Source organism: Bidens hawaiensis, unplaced genomic scaffold (genome assembly GCF_021521415.1).
Source record: "Bidens hawaiensis isolate Kalapana, Puna unplaced genomic scaffold, B.hawaiensis_p1.1 tig00017168_1, whole genome shotgun sequence".
In the NCBI taxonomy this organism is placed as follows: Eukaryota; Viridiplantae; Streptophyta; class Magnoliopsida; order Asterales; family Asteraceae; genus Bidens; species Bidens hawaiensis.
Window position 1 is genome coordinate 258,853 of NW_027492600.1, and position 16,960 is coordinate 275,812.

General features: G+C 34.0%; 1 protein-coding gene and 1 pseudogene across 2 annotated transcripts; both read right to left on the reverse strand.

Moving 5' to 3' along the window:
- Window positions 1-567: 567 nt before the first annotated feature.
- LOC143553376 (F-box/LRR-repeat protein At5g02910-like) lies at window positions 568-1,891 on the reverse strand. The gene is made up of 3 exons (XM_077043388.1): window positions 1,001-1,891; window positions 719-916; window positions 568-579 (listed from the first exon to the last, which is right to left on the reverse strand). Exons 1-3 carry the CDS (start codon window positions 1,889-1,891, stop codon window positions 568-570), a joined length of 1,101 nt encoding a protein of 366 aa, XP_076899503.1.
- A 5,200-nt stretch (window positions 1,892-7,091) lies between these two features.
- Window positions 7,092-13,619, reverse strand: LOC143553358 (pullulanase 1, chloroplastic-like; annotated as a pseudogene). The gene is made up of 28 exons (XR_013138819.1): window positions 13,503-13,619; window positions 12,556-12,691; window positions 12,382-12,434; window positions 12,197-12,305; window positions 11,975-12,111; window positions 11,378-11,577; window positions 11,148-11,296; window positions 11,009-11,070; window positions 10,834-10,933; window positions 10,652-10,778; window positions 10,466-10,559; window positions 10,280-10,375; window positions 10,070-10,210; window positions 9,834-9,884; window positions 9,581-9,651; window positions 9,395-9,487; window positions 9,215-9,305; window positions 9,032-9,103; window positions 8,898-8,954; window positions 8,762-8,830; window positions 8,578-8,635; window positions 8,429-8,505; window positions 8,227-8,315; window positions 8,047-8,124; window positions 7,802-7,940; window positions 7,474-7,583; window positions 7,288-7,387; window positions 7,092-7,202 (listed from the first exon to the last, which is right to left on the reverse strand). The product of XR_013138819.1 is annotated as a pullulanase 1, chloroplastic-like (transcript).
- Between the last annotated feature and the right edge of the window lie 3,341 nt (window positions 13,620-16,960).

Genomic DNA, 16,960 nt, shown 5'->3' on the forward strand with positions numbered 1-16,960 from the left:
AAATGACTCTTTAGTTGAATGGAAAGTGTTAAAGACTATGGATTTTATGGGTTCAGTTCCTACCATCAATGTTATTTTTTTCATATAAAAAACTTTTGTTTGTGTTTTATATAAGTCATTTTAGTAACATGTTTGTTATTATTATTTTTTTTTTTGGGTTTTTGAAAATCAACCTTACTGTTAAACTGTCAATTATCTATTACATTATTGAAAACGTGATTTAAGAGGTTTTTGAAGACGGCCTATCTTCATATCCCCCTCTAATATCATAGAATAATAACCAAGTCTAAAAAATATTCCAATTAGGTCGCTCAACTTAAAAAAGTGTACTAATTAAATTACTCAACTTTCATATTTTATCAAATTAAATGTTTTAACATGTTTTTCTAACTTTTTTAATTTTTTGTTTCACATAGGAATTTTTTTTTCCTTTTTTTATGTTTAGTTGAGTGGCGACGTATTTTTTTTTTAAATTTTAACATAAGCTTGGACCTTAAGCTTATGTGTTATCAAAAAAATTAAAGACAAATATGAAGTGTGTGAGTTCAGTAGGCTTGAATCTTAAGCTTATGTGTTTTCCTGCATACATTAAGAAATACTCTCCCAGTTTAAATACATATTTAGTATTTTAGTGCATACGCGATACTTGAATAAGAACGTTGGGCAATAAGTAGATTATATGAAAGATAAATATATACTTGGTGGTGTACGCACATACCTGATCATGTGAAACCATTGTGAAAGTGGCGCCTGGAGAACCGTCGAACAAATAGTTTTTAACTTCTGTACACATAGTTACCTCTGGTTGTGTTTGCTCTTTTTGAGTAGAATAAATCTTTCGATGAATCTTTAAACTCTTTAAGTTGGCAAATGGAGAAGGCAGATGTGAGATTAGTTCCACGGATGAAAAAAGAATCTGCAAAAACACATAAAAATTAATAATGCAATCTAGTAAGTATATTAGACGCGAACGATAACCTTAAGGACCAATACAGCGTACCTCAATAATTTCCATGTTGAGTGTAAGAAATTTGACGATATGAAGCTGCTGAAGCAGGGAAACAATTTTATGTGCGTTGGCTTTATCATCAGATGGTAGGTCCAGATTGAAAGCAAAGACATCAAAGGGTCGGAAAGAAGATATCTCCACCTTCTCCAGATGAAGAAGATCAGCAGGAAGCTGCAAAGGATAATAATGACCTTCACACCGCAAGGAGGCAAGGTCAGGTGCTGAAATCACGTGTATTCCTTCTCGGTTTTTTATGATAAGATTCTTGAGTTGAGGTGTAACCACAGTAAGAGGACTGCAACATCCTTCAAGTGTAAGATTAGATAGTCCAGGATGACATATATTGAATTTACTACCAGGTCTTCTTTTCAGTGTGCAGTAATTTAAGGTGAGATTCTTCAAGTTAACAAAGTCAGAGAAAAGACCAGCAGAGTTGTCATCATACAACTTGACATTTTTAAGATTCAATGTTGTTAAAGCTAGCAGGTCCCGAGCGGATGAGGTCATTGTGATTCCTCTAAGAGTAAGTTGTTGGACATTGTGGGATGCGGCATAGTTCAAAATGATGTTTGAAATTATGTTAACAAGCGCCTTGTTAGCAACCCTTCCAAGTGCAGCGAGGGTGACGGAAGACACTTGTATTTGATTATTTCGGGCAGACAGTACACCTTTAACAAATTCTAAGTAATTTTCGTGCGTATTAAAATGCTCATCTGAGAAATAGAGATTTGGCATTGAAGTCCAGATATACCTCCATCTAGATGACAAAGTACTTGTCCTGACTGCATGTTTAGTGTCCATGCGAGCTAGTATTTTATGGATAAGATCGCCTGGCAAGTTGCTTAGTCTATCATTATCTACATTCCGAATCCTGGAATCCATTTCCCAAACTCTGCCTTTATGGAAATAAGAATCCATTGCTTATTATGTAGTTTTTGTTTATCAAACCACCAGAATCATGCATGTAACAATTAGGAACTAAGATGAATTTACCTAATAATAATAAATCTTGCATAAAAATTAGGACCTAAGATGAATTTACCGCACAAATATTTGTGTTTTTGTTCATTTGTCTAAAACATGAACATGTTCAATCGTTTGTGTTGGTTTATGTTCGTTCATTTAAAATCATAATTGAACAAAGATAATTGAATATAGATGAGCATATATGAACAAAGATAAAAAAAACACAAACAAATATAAGCGGACATAAATGAACACAAACAAACATAGACGAGCTTAAATAAACGAATATTCACGAACATATAGAAACGAATGAAACATGTGTTCATGTTCGTTCATTTAACAACCCTCTCAACTAACGGTTCACTAAAAGTTCGGCTCATTTACAGGCCTATGTAAAGCACAATAAAAAACCTTCAAACAACCTCATTTTTTATATTTTAATTTCAAACGAAAATATCATAAACCATAGACTAACCGACCTGTATATTGTTTTTTTTCTCTATTTCCTTACTGTGTCATCTCCTTTAACTGCATCTTTTTATTCTTCTTCGCAATACTCTTGAGTAAATCAATTAAAGAATATTGTAAACAACAATCAATAATTATTATATTATATTAATATTAATTACACCAGCTTAATTTTGAAAATGATTTCATCTTCTTGATTGACTCTAACTGATGGCCTGATTGTTAGGACTTAGGGAGCGATTTTCATGGATAATGAGATCATTATAAAAGTTAAATACCAATTATACCGTGTTTTATTTTAAATTTAGATAACAATAATATATTTACCATAATAATATATTCTCACCATTTTCACATAAAACATGTTTTGTATCGGATCCAACATTTATATATTCGTGTATTCTACATAAACTAGAGTTGTCAAACAGGTTGTGTTCATAGTTGGCAGGTCTAACCAGGACACAACCCATTTGACCAGGAAATTTTATTTACTTTTTATTGTTTTCAGTTTTCACATATTAATACTTAAAATTATATTTTTACAGCAAATATATATATATATAGATAAAGGATAAAATACAATAATCCTTTGTCGTACATTATGTACGCGACACTTCTAACCGTTGATTTTCAGAAACCCAAAAATGACAATTACACTAATCCTCTCGTTGGCAAACTCAGCTCCGTTTCCGAACAAACCCGCACCCAATCCTTATGCGAGCTCCGCCTCATCTCCAAAAATGACCCCGAAAGTCGCCCTTTAATCGCCGGCGCCAATCCGCTCGCCGGTGACATCAACAAATTGAAATTGAAGCCAATTGATCGGTTAATCTTTGAAATCGATTCAATTAATAATCAATTTGATGCTTCAATTGATCAATTTTGAGTTCTGGATGATGGGTTTTTGACATTGAACGTTTAAGATTTGAACGTATTAGTAGAACGTATTAGCAGAAAGTATTAGCAGAACGTATTGGCATAATGTATTAGGGTTTGAGGTTTTATTTGCAGGTATCATCTAATACTCGTTTGCTAATACGTTTTGGTAAACGTTTTTCTAATACGTTTCTGTTTGAAAACGTTTGGGATCATCTAATACTCGTTTGCTAATACGTTTTGGTAAAACGTTTTCTAATACACATCTGTTTGAAAACCACAACAAAATTGCTTTTTACATCATCTCAGTTGAACTAATATGCTCGTCTACACACAGCGAAAATCAAATTGGCGTATGCAACTAAAGAATCTCATAATACGTTCCTTTAAACATAAACCTCTACCCATAAACAGAAACGTATTATAATTACTTGATTTTGCAGTTTTTGTGGTCTATCGTTAATTTTCAACCTACGTTCCTTGTTCACCTTAGTAATCCGAACGTTTGACGTAGGGTTTGCTTTCGATTGTCGATTGACCTCCATTTTGTATGTAATGGCGGAATTTTGAAGAACAGAGATTTGGGGAATTGAAGAATATATTTAATCAAGTATACTTGGACGTTCTGGACAGAAATACCCTTTTGATAACCGGCGTATAGTATCGTATAATTGTATTTAATAATTAATCGCGTATAATTGTACGTTATGTATCCTCGTGTACCTAATGTACGATAGTGTATTAGCGTACGTTAACCGCCCCCTGTCTATCTATCTATATATAAATTTGTATAAAGCAATTTTAAATTATAAAATATCATCACAATTTCGTTTTTAGTTTTAGTTCTATCATAAGATGTTGGGTTCAAATAAGAAGATTAGTTTTTCTAAGAAGGCTAGGAAGGGGGTATTTTGGTCCACACATCAAAAACCCTTTTACATCTTTACCCACCTTCTACAATTCAACACCCTAGCTCTCAAAAAACCTGTCACCATTCCACCGTTCACCGTCGTCACTCCGCTGCCACCGTGACGACAACCACAACCTCCACCCCCGCCATCATCAGACTCGCCGGAATCCTTTGCTTGCCGGAAAAACGAGTTGAAGGTTTCCGGCGAGCACCATATCCATCATTTCACCTCCCGCCGCTACAACAACCACACTCCACCCTCCGCTACCATCAGTGTCGAACCAACTACCTGCCGGAATCGTCTGCCCGTCGGAAAAACGAGTTGCAGGTTTCCGGCAAGCACCATCTTCATCGTCTCGCCGCCGGTACACAATCTCCTAGATCTCCATCGCCTTTCTACACCTCTGCATCATCTCCACTACCAAGATCTGTTACCTCGTCGGAAAAACACAACTTGCCGGGAAACGCTTTGTTGCTTCCGGTGAACCCGTTCAGCAATCTCGTTCTCAAGATAGGTGATGGCGGTGGTCGTTCGTGGTGGTGACTCCTCGGAATCAAGGGTGATAGTATTTTGACTTGGTGGTGGTGTTGGAAGAGTTTGTTTAATTATGACAGTGGCTGTTTGAAGATAGGATAAAACACAATAACCACAATGGGTTAAAAAAACACAATAACACGATGAAAAAACAAAGAAAAAAAACACAATGGATTAAAAACACAATAACACAGTGGATTAAAAAAACACAATAACAAAATAGAAAAAACAATAACACAATGACATCCAATGAAAAAAAAACACAATATATTAAAACATAGTAACACAATGGATTAAAAAAACACAATAATACAATGGATTAGAAAAACACACTAACAAAATAACACAAGGACACAATGAAAAAATAAAGGAAAAAAAAACAATGTATTAAAACAAAATGGATTAAAAAACACAATAGAAGAAAAACAATGAAAAAAAAAAAACCATGTTAAAACACATTTGTATATATAACGAAAATAAATAAAAAAACACAATTTATAAAACATAGTTAAACACAACGAAAATAAATAAAAAAAAAATTTATAAAAAATGATGAAGAAAAAACACAATGATCATGACTTATGACACAATGTATAAAAAACTCATTAACTTTTTTTTTTTATTTTTATATAACAATATGGTACACATATTAAAGTTAAAAGAACGCTCGTTATTATGGTGAAATTATTTTCTTAAAAAATGTCATATACAAAAGTTATTGGCGTTTTAAAATGATGAGGAGAATTGGCATGTGCTTTGCATGTAGAGAGAGAAAATCAACAAATATAGGTTTTTCCTATTATACTTAATTTTATACTTAATTTTCTTTTAAATTAATCTCAACCATTAAAATGCAAAATCAATAGACTAGATTATTTCTTATTCTTCCTACAAAAACAATACTTCTTATTTTAACTTGACCCGATACCCAACAAATTTAATTAATTACATAATAAAATACATTAAAATAAAATAAAGTAAAATCAAATGGGTTAACCAAGTTAATCCGCAAACTCGTTGAGTTGACCCGAACTCGACCCATTTAGCTAGACGAGTCAGCGCCTCAGCGGTTTGACCCAAAACATCCGAACCCATTTTATATCAAACCCAAACCTACACATTTCGTGTTAGGTTCGTGTCATGTTTTCATCTTGTACCAGAAATTCACACCCCTACATAAAACAAACATTAACATGAAAATTCATAAAAACCACTTTTAAACACTAACTTTTTTAATTTTTAGTTTTTCTTTATTTTTATATGTTATTAATCTTTGAAAAAACTTGATCAACAGAAGTTGACTACTTGATTTTCACAAAATTATAAAGGAAAGGAGGTGAATGGGATACAACATTATGTGCAGATGATACAAACAGCAATACAACAGAAAGTTTGAAATTGTAATATATATAATTAGTAGCTTAAAAAGTCTGATCAATACTCACAACTAAGCAGGAGTTAACTTCCACTATATTATAACTAGTGTTTCCCACAGCACGTTGCGCCGGGCAGGAATACAACCCAAGCATTGTCAGTCCCAAGCATTGAGGCGGTAAGTCAATGAGAATTCGGTCGGTTTTGGTGCATTATTGTACCGGAATTAAAACTAAAAATTATTAAAATTGAGGTGTACCAATAGAGTGGCGTCGATCGATAAACTTGACGATTGTTAATTCTGGACATTGAGGCGGTGAATCTACGCATATTTGATCGGTTTCCGTCACATTCGTTACAGTACCGGTATGAGAACAAAAATAAAGCGGCATTCGGTGGATTTTTACTCCGTATTACGTTTGTTACGAACCAAAACTTAACAAAAAAAAAAAAACTAAAGTGGTCATACATGATTGGTGTCACATGGACCAATAAGGATCCAGCAGCACCAAACATTACAATTAATTGTTATATATATATAATAATGATATAATTAGTAGCTTACTAGCTTACAAAGTCTGAACAATCTATAGATTCCAACTTGAATACGCATGCATTTCCCACTTGTACTTTACAAGTGGATATGCATTTTGGCAAGAATGAGAATACACTGGCTATAATAAATCACTTGGTCAGGATCCATGGCAAGCTTATTTTACAAGTAACCAAAATTTAGCATGCCCATAAATTTGACTTTTGAGGTCAAACAGCCGGTTTTGACTTCAATGTTGATACGAAATTTATTCGTTTTCGAATGATTTTTTTATTAAGATTCAAGTTTATGACAAACACTACAGAAACATTTCTTATTCAAGTTGAATATGTAGAAACACATGCATCAGTTTGATTAAAAGGAAAACAGATTTGACCTCAAAAGTCAACTCATTTAAAATCTACTCTTGAGTGTTGCGAGGCTCAACAAAAACAGAAGTTGTCCTTGAAGGAAAGCATCCAGATGATGTATCATATGCTGAATTCTTCACTGAATCATCAGTTGACTTCATCTGCACGAACAAACAATTGCAGGATAAAAACCTTTAATGAAATAAATAAATACAAGCATGGTGTTTTAATTCTAAAAAACCGCACCTGCACTGGGTGCAACTGTAGAGCTTTCCCACGTAATACAGGACTTGTGAACAAGATGTCACTCGGGGAAGCATTAATAATGACCACAACGTATGAATAGCTGTTATGAAAAAAAGTAAAGTCTTGAGTTGATGATCAAATGACATTTAATAATTAATTAGTAATATATATTAAAAGATCGCTCACATTGGGTCAAGACGGGTCAACCCTGGAACGCCTTCATGGCCATCTTCAATACTCATCACTATGACACCTGGGACATGTGATAGACCAGTGTTGTGGAATCGTACTCGCTCCTGGACGTAATTCAGTGTGCCAAATATGATTATAAACTCTTTATTATTTGAAAAAAAATCCAGTTTCTGAATATAATGATTTAGAGAATGCATTAAAAATACACTTTGGTTGACTTTCAACCCGTTTGACCAAATTGACCAATTCATGAGTACGTGGTCGAACTTATATGTGATTTCTCAAGATTTCATTAAATCAAAATATTCATGGTGATGCTGACCTGGATAGCATTTGCAGTCCTTAAGCGGAAAAGAACTGAAGAGTATCTGATAAGCAACAGATTTTGAAAATTCTCGAGTGCAGATAATATGTGACTTTTATGAGGCTTGAATGATGGGGAAGCTAATCTTGGTTTGATTCTGAACAAGAAAATATTTCAAGTGTCAATAAACAATTATTTCTTTAGCAAATTTCAACTTTATTTTTCTATTTGCTCATTCTCGTTACTATAGTCGACAATCTTACAATGGCCAGCTCTTTTCATTCTTCTCTTTTGGAGGAAGGCCAACACCCCAATTATTTGAGTTGTAACTAAAATCTATCCTGTAAAGACGGATTTGTATATATTATATCAAAGTTAAGATAGTGGGATTTATATTTATTTTTTATGTAACAAGAAAATTTGAAAGGGAATAGAAATCGTGCCTGTTAAACCAGTCACCAGAATTATACGAGTCACGGTCCAAAGACTTAGAACGTAGTATCTCATCTCCACAATGAAAAAATGGAACACCCTGGCAATTTGTCATTTGTACCCCTTTGTTATGACAATATGAAATAATAGGTTCAAAATGGTTTATTCTTTTAGGAAGAGTTAAAAAAAATCATTTTTATATGAAAATTTCACAAACTGGGAAAGTGCTATGATACTTGTTGCCAAATGGTTTATCCTGCACCTCTCATCAACAGAAATTTCCATGGGTGTATTTTGACATGAACGAGTTAGTTAGAACAGAATATAAAACACTTAGTTTTGTACAAGCTTGATTTAGTGTACCTTTAAACTAATAATATCAAAGAGGGTCTCATTGTCATGAGCAGACACATAGTTAATCTGCAAATATATATATATATATATATATATATATATAATAAATAAAGGAATCACCACTTGATATCAGAAGTTAACTATTCAATCAAAGAGAAATAGTATACACTTTCTAAATAAGCAAAATCTTACTGTTTCCACTGGTTGTGAAGCATAAGCAACAGGAGTTCCACCATAAGTTGAAATTTCTGACCCTTTAACCTAAAACAAAAATATATTAAAAATAAAATGATCAAAGTATAGTAAAAACTTGATATGTACGCCTTACCTCTTGACCGTCGCAATTTGTTAGCACAAAATCCTTCAGGTTTGCAGCCATTCCAACCTAAAAAGTTAAAATGGTTAATACTTGAAAACAAAGCATATCAAGAGAACTATTATTTGTGGAGGGTATTTAAGTACCTGAATGTGATCCTTTGATAAAGCAAGCATACGCGCTGCATTAGCCTCTGTACCATGGTCATGACCATTTGGCTGTTAAAAAGGTTACCATTGAACAAAGTTGTAATCTTTTGGCTAAATAAGATACAACACTACATAATAAAATAACTAAAAGAGAGAAATAAAATGATACATTAGCATTACTTGCAAAGATAATCCTGTGATGAAACCCTGTTGCAGAGGATGACCAAATGGAGACCCACTAAGCAATGGATCCCGAATTCGGTCATTAAAGCTGAATAAAATATATCAATCAATTCCCATATTAAAATTCAGTCATTTTTAATAAAGAAAATGGATATTACATTATAATGTAGCGCATACCTCCCAATTCCACTTCCACCTAGATTCAATTGTGATGCGTTTATCCCCCGTCCATTATTTGCCACTTCACCAAAATCCCAACCTTCACCATATCTTAAAAAAAAAAAAATTAAGCAAATTAAAAGATATATTAAAGTCAAATGTATACAAATTATTTAGATTAGAGGGTGGGTGCTTCATTCTTACAAGAAAATACTAGAACCGTCAATTTTGTCTTTGTCCCTTGACAAGTTCTTGAGCACACTCTTAGCTTTCATCTGTTACAAGAAAAAGACATTACGTATCGTTTTGAAAGTCTCCTTTTTTGTTTACTTCCCACTCAACTGTAATTATTATGAAAAACTGATAATATTGTTCGGGACCCACATGATTTTTCTGATTTTCTGTGTTGTCATTACTAAGGCATATAAGAAATTTGGCTGATAGTCGTTTCTCTTACCATGGTACTTTTCATCAAATGACCCATAAGATCAAATCGGAAGCCATCAATCTGCAAGAGATCCATGTAGTTGATAGTTAGAAACTTTAAAAATAAATAATAGTAATAATAATAATATATTAAAACCAGATGACTAATTTTCATAGTATGATGCCTAAAACTTATGTTATTTGATCCTACAAAGGTCAAACATATAAAATTGCAGCGCATAAAAAAGGGTATCATGGTAATATTACCTTATAGTTGACTACCCAGTTTAAGATGTCATCAACTATTAATCGGTCAACCATAAAATGCTCACTAGCAGTGTTATTCACACATGTACTGTTCTCAATGAAACCATCTGCATTCCTTCTTAAGTAATAACCTGGAACAATCTACAAAGAATTCAAAACAAGTCAACACTTCATTTGTAAAGTTTTCAAGCATAGAGTTAAATGAAGAACCTTGTCAAGTACAGAATTATCATCTACAGGTCCATTTCCATGTAAATGATTATAAACAACATCCAACACAACCCGAAGGCCTATACGGTTAAGTGCCTGCAATTGGTTATATAATCAACACCCAAGAAAAGGATTATAGTTTTTTAATTAAAGGAAAAATTGCAATGGAAAGATGTATATAATAACCTGCACCATCTTCCGGAACTCTATTATACGGCATGGACCATTAGGATTAGTTGCATAGCTTCCTTTAGGGACTCCCCAAAGAACAGGATTATAACTTTTTGTTGAAAAATTGCAAAAAAAATTTAGCTTTCCACATGACAAAAATAATTCTCACTTGTAAGAAATTAGAGAGAATGCATGAATTACCCCCAGTTGTATCCATCTTCATTTTGGATGGCGGTGATGTATTCTTGTTGCTCATCAGAATCCGGTGGAAGAGATTTGAGCACCTCCATATCTGATCTTTTTCATGGCAACCACAAAAAAGATTTAACTCTTTTGAAACTTTCAGTTCTTTTTACAAAGAGTTAGTAGCTTATGATCATTACAATAGATTTTTTTAATAATTATAATGAAGGTTGGCAGCAGATGAATATGTGTGAGGCCAGCATCTGATAATTTTTTTAAATGAAGTACACCAGCAGAATCCTTTTAACAAAATATTATAACATTAATTTTGAATGTATGTTTTTTAAATTGTTAAAACAGGGAATAAAAATCTACCTGAGAAGTGAAGGCAAGATACCCTCCACAAGTTTCAGGATCCACGGTAGAGTCATTAGCGCCGTATGAATCAAACAAACAATTTTAACAAATAAATCCTTTTCTTCTGTTTTTCTGCTTAGTAAAGTGTTAACACACCTGAAATCTCTAATATGCAGTTCATAGATACTAATATCAGAAAAATCTGCAATATCAGGCTTCTCATCTCCCAAATCATCCCATTTATGAGGTTTTAATGCATCAGAATCAAGGTTGACAATAAACGTCCATTTTCCATCACCTGAAAGTCTACCGGAAGCCCAAAACAAGAAAATATTAGAGAAAAAAACACAAGAACTTGCAAAGGCATAGATGGTTAAACAAACATACCCTCTGGAATAAGGGTCATTTGCAAAACACTTTTCTATCTGCAAGGGGCTAGGATGGTAAACAGATACTTCATACACATAATAACATCCTTCCCAACTTCTTGGAACATTAGCACTCCAAACACCGTTGGATTCCTTAAGCTGGACAATCTCTAGGGCTTCACCACCAGAGGGCTTGTTATAAATGTGTGCACGTACATCCTGTTTTAAGACACACATGAACCTGATTAGCCATTTAGCTCCATTAAAGGACTTGCTTATTAGAACTGATTATTGCAACCTAATGTTTGAATAAACAGACTTTGCTATATTTGGTGGTTAAATAGTGAGTTTCATTTCAGTTTTTAAGTAGATTCGAGATACATTTGATGTCATTCCATTATGTCTCTTACTTTCTCACAAATATGAGATTTTGTGTTGTTTTAAATGATCAGTATTTGTCAAACATTTGATTATCTGATACACCAATTATACTTCTACTAAAGCTGGTTTCTGATTATTAAATTATCAGACAATAGCTTCCAAAACACACGCCCAAACAACCCCAAGAATAAAATTACATAATTCAAGCTAAGGCAGAAAGAAGAAGTAAAGTTACTTGAGCGGTTGGAGCCCAAAGATAAAAGGAGATAACTTCATTAGAGAAAATAGCACCAAGTGGGCCCGTATAAGAGAAATTGTCATCAATCACACCAGGTAGCTGCAAACCAGTAACATTAATTCATTGTCCATTGGCTGCAATTGTAGCATAAGTGTTTATGCATATATACTTACAGTCAAGTATGAATTTAAGGTATTATGTTTATGCGTATATGCTTACAGTCAAATAAAGCAACAGCTAGTTGATCTTTGAGAATACTTTTAAGATCCAAAGCTTCAGGGACCTTAAAAGCCTTATAATCTTTTATATGAGGAAACTTATCTCTCACCTGGATAATTTAATAGCGAAAATAAAGTTATGAATAGTTATACACTATATAATGTTGTCAAACATAATTATCTTACATTTTCTGGAAGCTGCTGGCCATGTCTCTCAAGCTCAATACTCAAATCACAGCCTGTTTGAGGTGAAATGCGATTGACTATACGCGATTAATTATATGTTAATGGATTCTAAATCAATTTAAAACAAAATCAAAATGAGCATAATCCAGAATCAAGTATAAGTAGAGCACATACCTTCGATTCCGTTTCCTGAAACAGATAACGCCGCGGATTTACTAGAGTATAAAACACACGAACCACCACCAACATCTACATCCCAAGCAATTATTGATCTAGTGACCCAGTATGCCCGAGAGTAGGATAGGCTATCCTGCAAATAATTAACAATGATCATAAAGAATTTAAATTTATCATCTTTTTTTCATAACGACGACTTTTTGTGTGTGTGTGTTTAGACTACCGCACTCTCCAATCGGGAGAGCCCGTTGCCCCACTCTGGCCAGACTATGTTGTCTTGACTGGGCCCACTCTGGCTTTAGAGTTTGGCTTGGGCGTTCCCTCCGAAAACCATACCGTTGGCTGCCACTTGATAGTCATTGTGGCATAAAAATGATCATTTAACTATTAAGAAGTCAAATATTCAGTTTAATATATAGGGGTCCATAAAAGCATATTAATAATAACGGCAACATCCCCCACTTGTGGCCTAGTGGTAAGAGGCTTGGGTTCTCCAGTGGAGACTCAAGTTCTAATCCCACTTGTGTCATATTTGGGTGGATATTGACAACGAAGGATTTGAGCTAGGCCTTGTGCAAAGGTTGTCGGTTCGAATCCTGAGCCCACCCGGGTTTTCATCCCACCGTGTGTTATGCCAGAGACTTCTGCTCTTGTGGTGGCACAACGGTTGTCAAGTGGCAGTCCGCGGTATGGTTTCCCGAGGGAACGCCCAAGCCAAACTCCGAAGCCAGCGTGAGCCCGGTTAAGACAACGCCAGTGTGGGGCATCGGGCTCTCTAAATTTGGAGAAATTCGCAGTTCTAAAAAAAATAAAAGCGGCAACAAAACTAATTCTAGTTATTTGAGTATTTAAAGGTCAATGCTTAAATAATCAAAATCTGAGTTCACTAAAATCAGAGAAATTAGAAGGCAAATTGGATCGTGTAATCAACAATAAAGAGAAACCTGAGGGGGTGATGAAGCAAGTGGTGGCATTAATGTTGAGCAGCAACAATGGCGAGTAGTTTTTGTTGTTTTGCATTTCACAATGGAAGGAAGACGAGGTGTAGTTTGGATCGGGTCAAATTATCAATCGGGCGGGTCCGGATATGGAAGGAAAACCGGGTGGGGGAGATGATGATGAAAGAGTGGCAGGAAATGGACATTTGGAGGTTCAACAATTCGTTATTTTTTCAGTTACTTAAAAATATATGGTTTAATGAACTCGAGAGAGATTCAAGTAAAATGTGCCGAGTCATGACTCGAGCTGAGCCAAGGTCGATTTTGGTTCAGTTACAAAAATGTCGCTGGCAATTCATGTCCTAACAGGTTCAAAACGACGCACTAAACGTAAGTAACAAACATGAATACGGCTCGTTTATCCACTTTATATGTCTATATAATGGAGTCAGGCCTACAAATTTCAATTATTTAAGAAAATAAAAAAAATCGCATACCACAATTTTTTGATTAACAGGTCTTATCGTGTCTTAAACAGATATCCAGACCAACCCTAAAAAATGAGCCAGCTCACTTCTGGTCGTTTCAAATCAAGTTTTTTTTAGATAATTTTATTTGAGATTTCATTGAGCGAGCCACGAGCTGCAAGCTTTTTGTACGTAGGTGAATTTGAGCACATGTTTCGTTCTTTCATTTATGTTCATTTTTGAATGAACTTTAATTGAACCATCTTCGTTTGTGTTTGTTTACGTTATGATCTTTTATCTTTGTTCAGTTATGCTCGTTTATATTCGTGAAATTTTCGTTAAGATTTTAAATGAACGAATATAAACGAATACGGACATGCTTATTTGCTTATTTTTTAAATGAACGAATATGAACACAAATACCTGTTTGATCAAGTGCCCGTGTTCGTGTTCGTTTAAAGCTAAATAAACGAACACGAACATCAAAACATGCTCTTGTTCATGTTCATTCAGTTCATTTACAAGCCTATCTGTTTACTATTAGTGTCTTTTACAGTTATTTAAACCGAATCATAGCGAGGATTTCTACACTGTGATAACATTAAATCAACTCATTGTTAAGTAAGGGGCTGTTTGATACCTTCTTAATGGTTAAGAGGTAACATTAAGTCTGAATGGTTAAAATGTTATCTCTTAATGACCATTAAAAGGCTACCAAACAGCTCCCGAATCAAAAACATTATTGTAAAGGAAATAAAATATTTTAAGATAGTACGTATGAGTATGGTACACTGTGAAACTTCGAATTAAAACATGTGCCAGACATAATTTTGGTATATCATAATTCTGTTATTTGTGTTCTTTTTCGGTTGGTATAGCAAGTATTGCTGATGGATTGACGAGCCGAGCTGATACTTACTGAATTCTTGCGATGTCGCTCGAAAAAACCAACTGGTTATTTTTAATAGAACTTGTCTTTCTTGTCATTATATCTTGCTTGTTGACTTATATACTGAACTGAAATGCCTCTCCGCTACCATAATATTTCTTGACTAATGGGTAGAAATGTGATTTATTATTAGTAATTTAATAAGTGAAAATGCAAAAGAGAAAAAGACTATACCAACCATATTAATCTTATTCTTATTAACAAAAATGAATATAATCCTTTTTGTAATGGCTTAATATATTTGGATAAATTATGGTTTTCAAGAAAATAATAAATTAACTTACTCATATCTACATGCATAAATTAACTTGCAATGGTTTAAAAAGGGTTGGATACAAATTCTTCTTATCATACAAAAAGTTCATTGATTTTAGGCCATTGATTTCTTTATAGCGTACTTGGTTTTTACCAGGTTTCGTTAATAAGCCTTTCTAAAATGATTTTCAGATATCAATCCTTTATATAAAAACTTAACATTTATATCAAAATAAGTATATTTAGTTATTGTACAAGAGTCCACTAAAAAAAACAGAACAAAACTTATAGTTTTAAGTGAATTTGACATCTACAAGACTCATTCATCATCTTAAAATATTATTCAAAGGTACACGCCTAACTCAGATATTCAAGTTGATAGTGTTAGGATCAGGATCGTACTTGTGCTGAGGGCTGTTTACGAGTCGAGCCCGAGTCGAGCCAAAGTGGTTTCGAGCTCGCGCTCGAAATTAAGCAATGCAACTTAGTTAGGCTCTAGCTCGGTTACAAAAATGATCTAAATCAGCTCAGAATGTTTCAAATCAACTTTTTATATCTAGTTTTATTCAGGCTTTTATCGAGCGAACCACGAGCTCGAGCTTTTTGAACAGCCCTGCATCACATGCAATACATGCACACCTACAACAATACTATACATCTTTATAGAAACTAACATCAAATGAAGATGAATACAATGTTCCTTTTTCTTCTTCTCTCCACAATCTCGTGTACTTTAGGCCAAGAATCACCGGATCCAGTTCGCGACATTGATGAAGACACTTGCTTCGGTCCGGGACAGAATATTACATCTTGCCTGTAATCCGAGGTGCGGGTGGCAGCTTGACACTATGCGTCACGAGAGGCGAGTTGTGCCCGCTTGACGTAGTCCAAGAAAACCAAGAAGTCGATAACGGTCCGCCTTTGACATTTTTACAGCAGATCCGAAGAGAAGTATACGTTTGGGGGCTTGTCGAGTAGGAGGGAGAACGCATTGTATCGGCTTCGGGCACTCCTGGAAACCCTGTAGGAACTAAATTATGTATGAATAAGTCAGACACATGTTGTTGCTGAATAGGACAGATGCTTATTCAGATCTAACTCATTCAGATCTAAATGAACAAAACAGCTGATGCCTATGTGATAATGAGGTTCCTATATGCTCCGTCTAACTTTTAAGTGCAGTTTCATAAGTATTAACAATGCCTTTATTTAAATAAAATATAGAGTAAAGTGTCAAAATCATCCCTGAGGTTTGTTCAAATATATGAGTTTCGTCCAAATAGTTTAATTTTTTTAACTGGACCATTGAGGTTTCTCAATGTTTGCCAATATCATTCAAATCACTAACTTTGTTATCTTTTAACGTTAAATAAAGAGTAAAACCGTCTTCAGTTTATTTAATATTTTATTTATTTTTTGCTCATTTATATTATATAAATAATCTTTTTAATCCTTATACGAAATACGAACCACCTTTCCCCCAACATCATTACCGATTGGCAAACCCTAATTCCTTATACCCACTAAGCCACTATCAATTTCTACAACATCAAGATCGTAAAAACTCAAACCAAGATCGGAAAACAACAATTCCGCTGAGCATCAATGGATTTACATTTTTGGGGCAAATCTGAAACCCAATTGTAGGAATATGGGACACTTTATATATTAAAATTAATACAAATAATAAATATACTCTCGTTATTAACATGAGAAAATAAGTAGTACAAATACCGTAATACAAAATAAAAATAAACAATAAAATAACATAACAAATATGTTAAATGATTCAA

Excerpts from the sequence above, each read along its gene's own strand:
- LOC143553376 (XM_077043388.1), bottom strand. The coding sequence starts at position 1,891 with ATGGATTCCAGGATTCGGAATGTAGATAATGATAGACTAAGCAACTTG. Across the intron at positions 917-1,000 it reads TCAACATGGAAATTATTGAG|ATTCTTTTTTCATCCGTGGA; the intron begins GTACGCTGTATT and ends GTGTTTTTGCAG.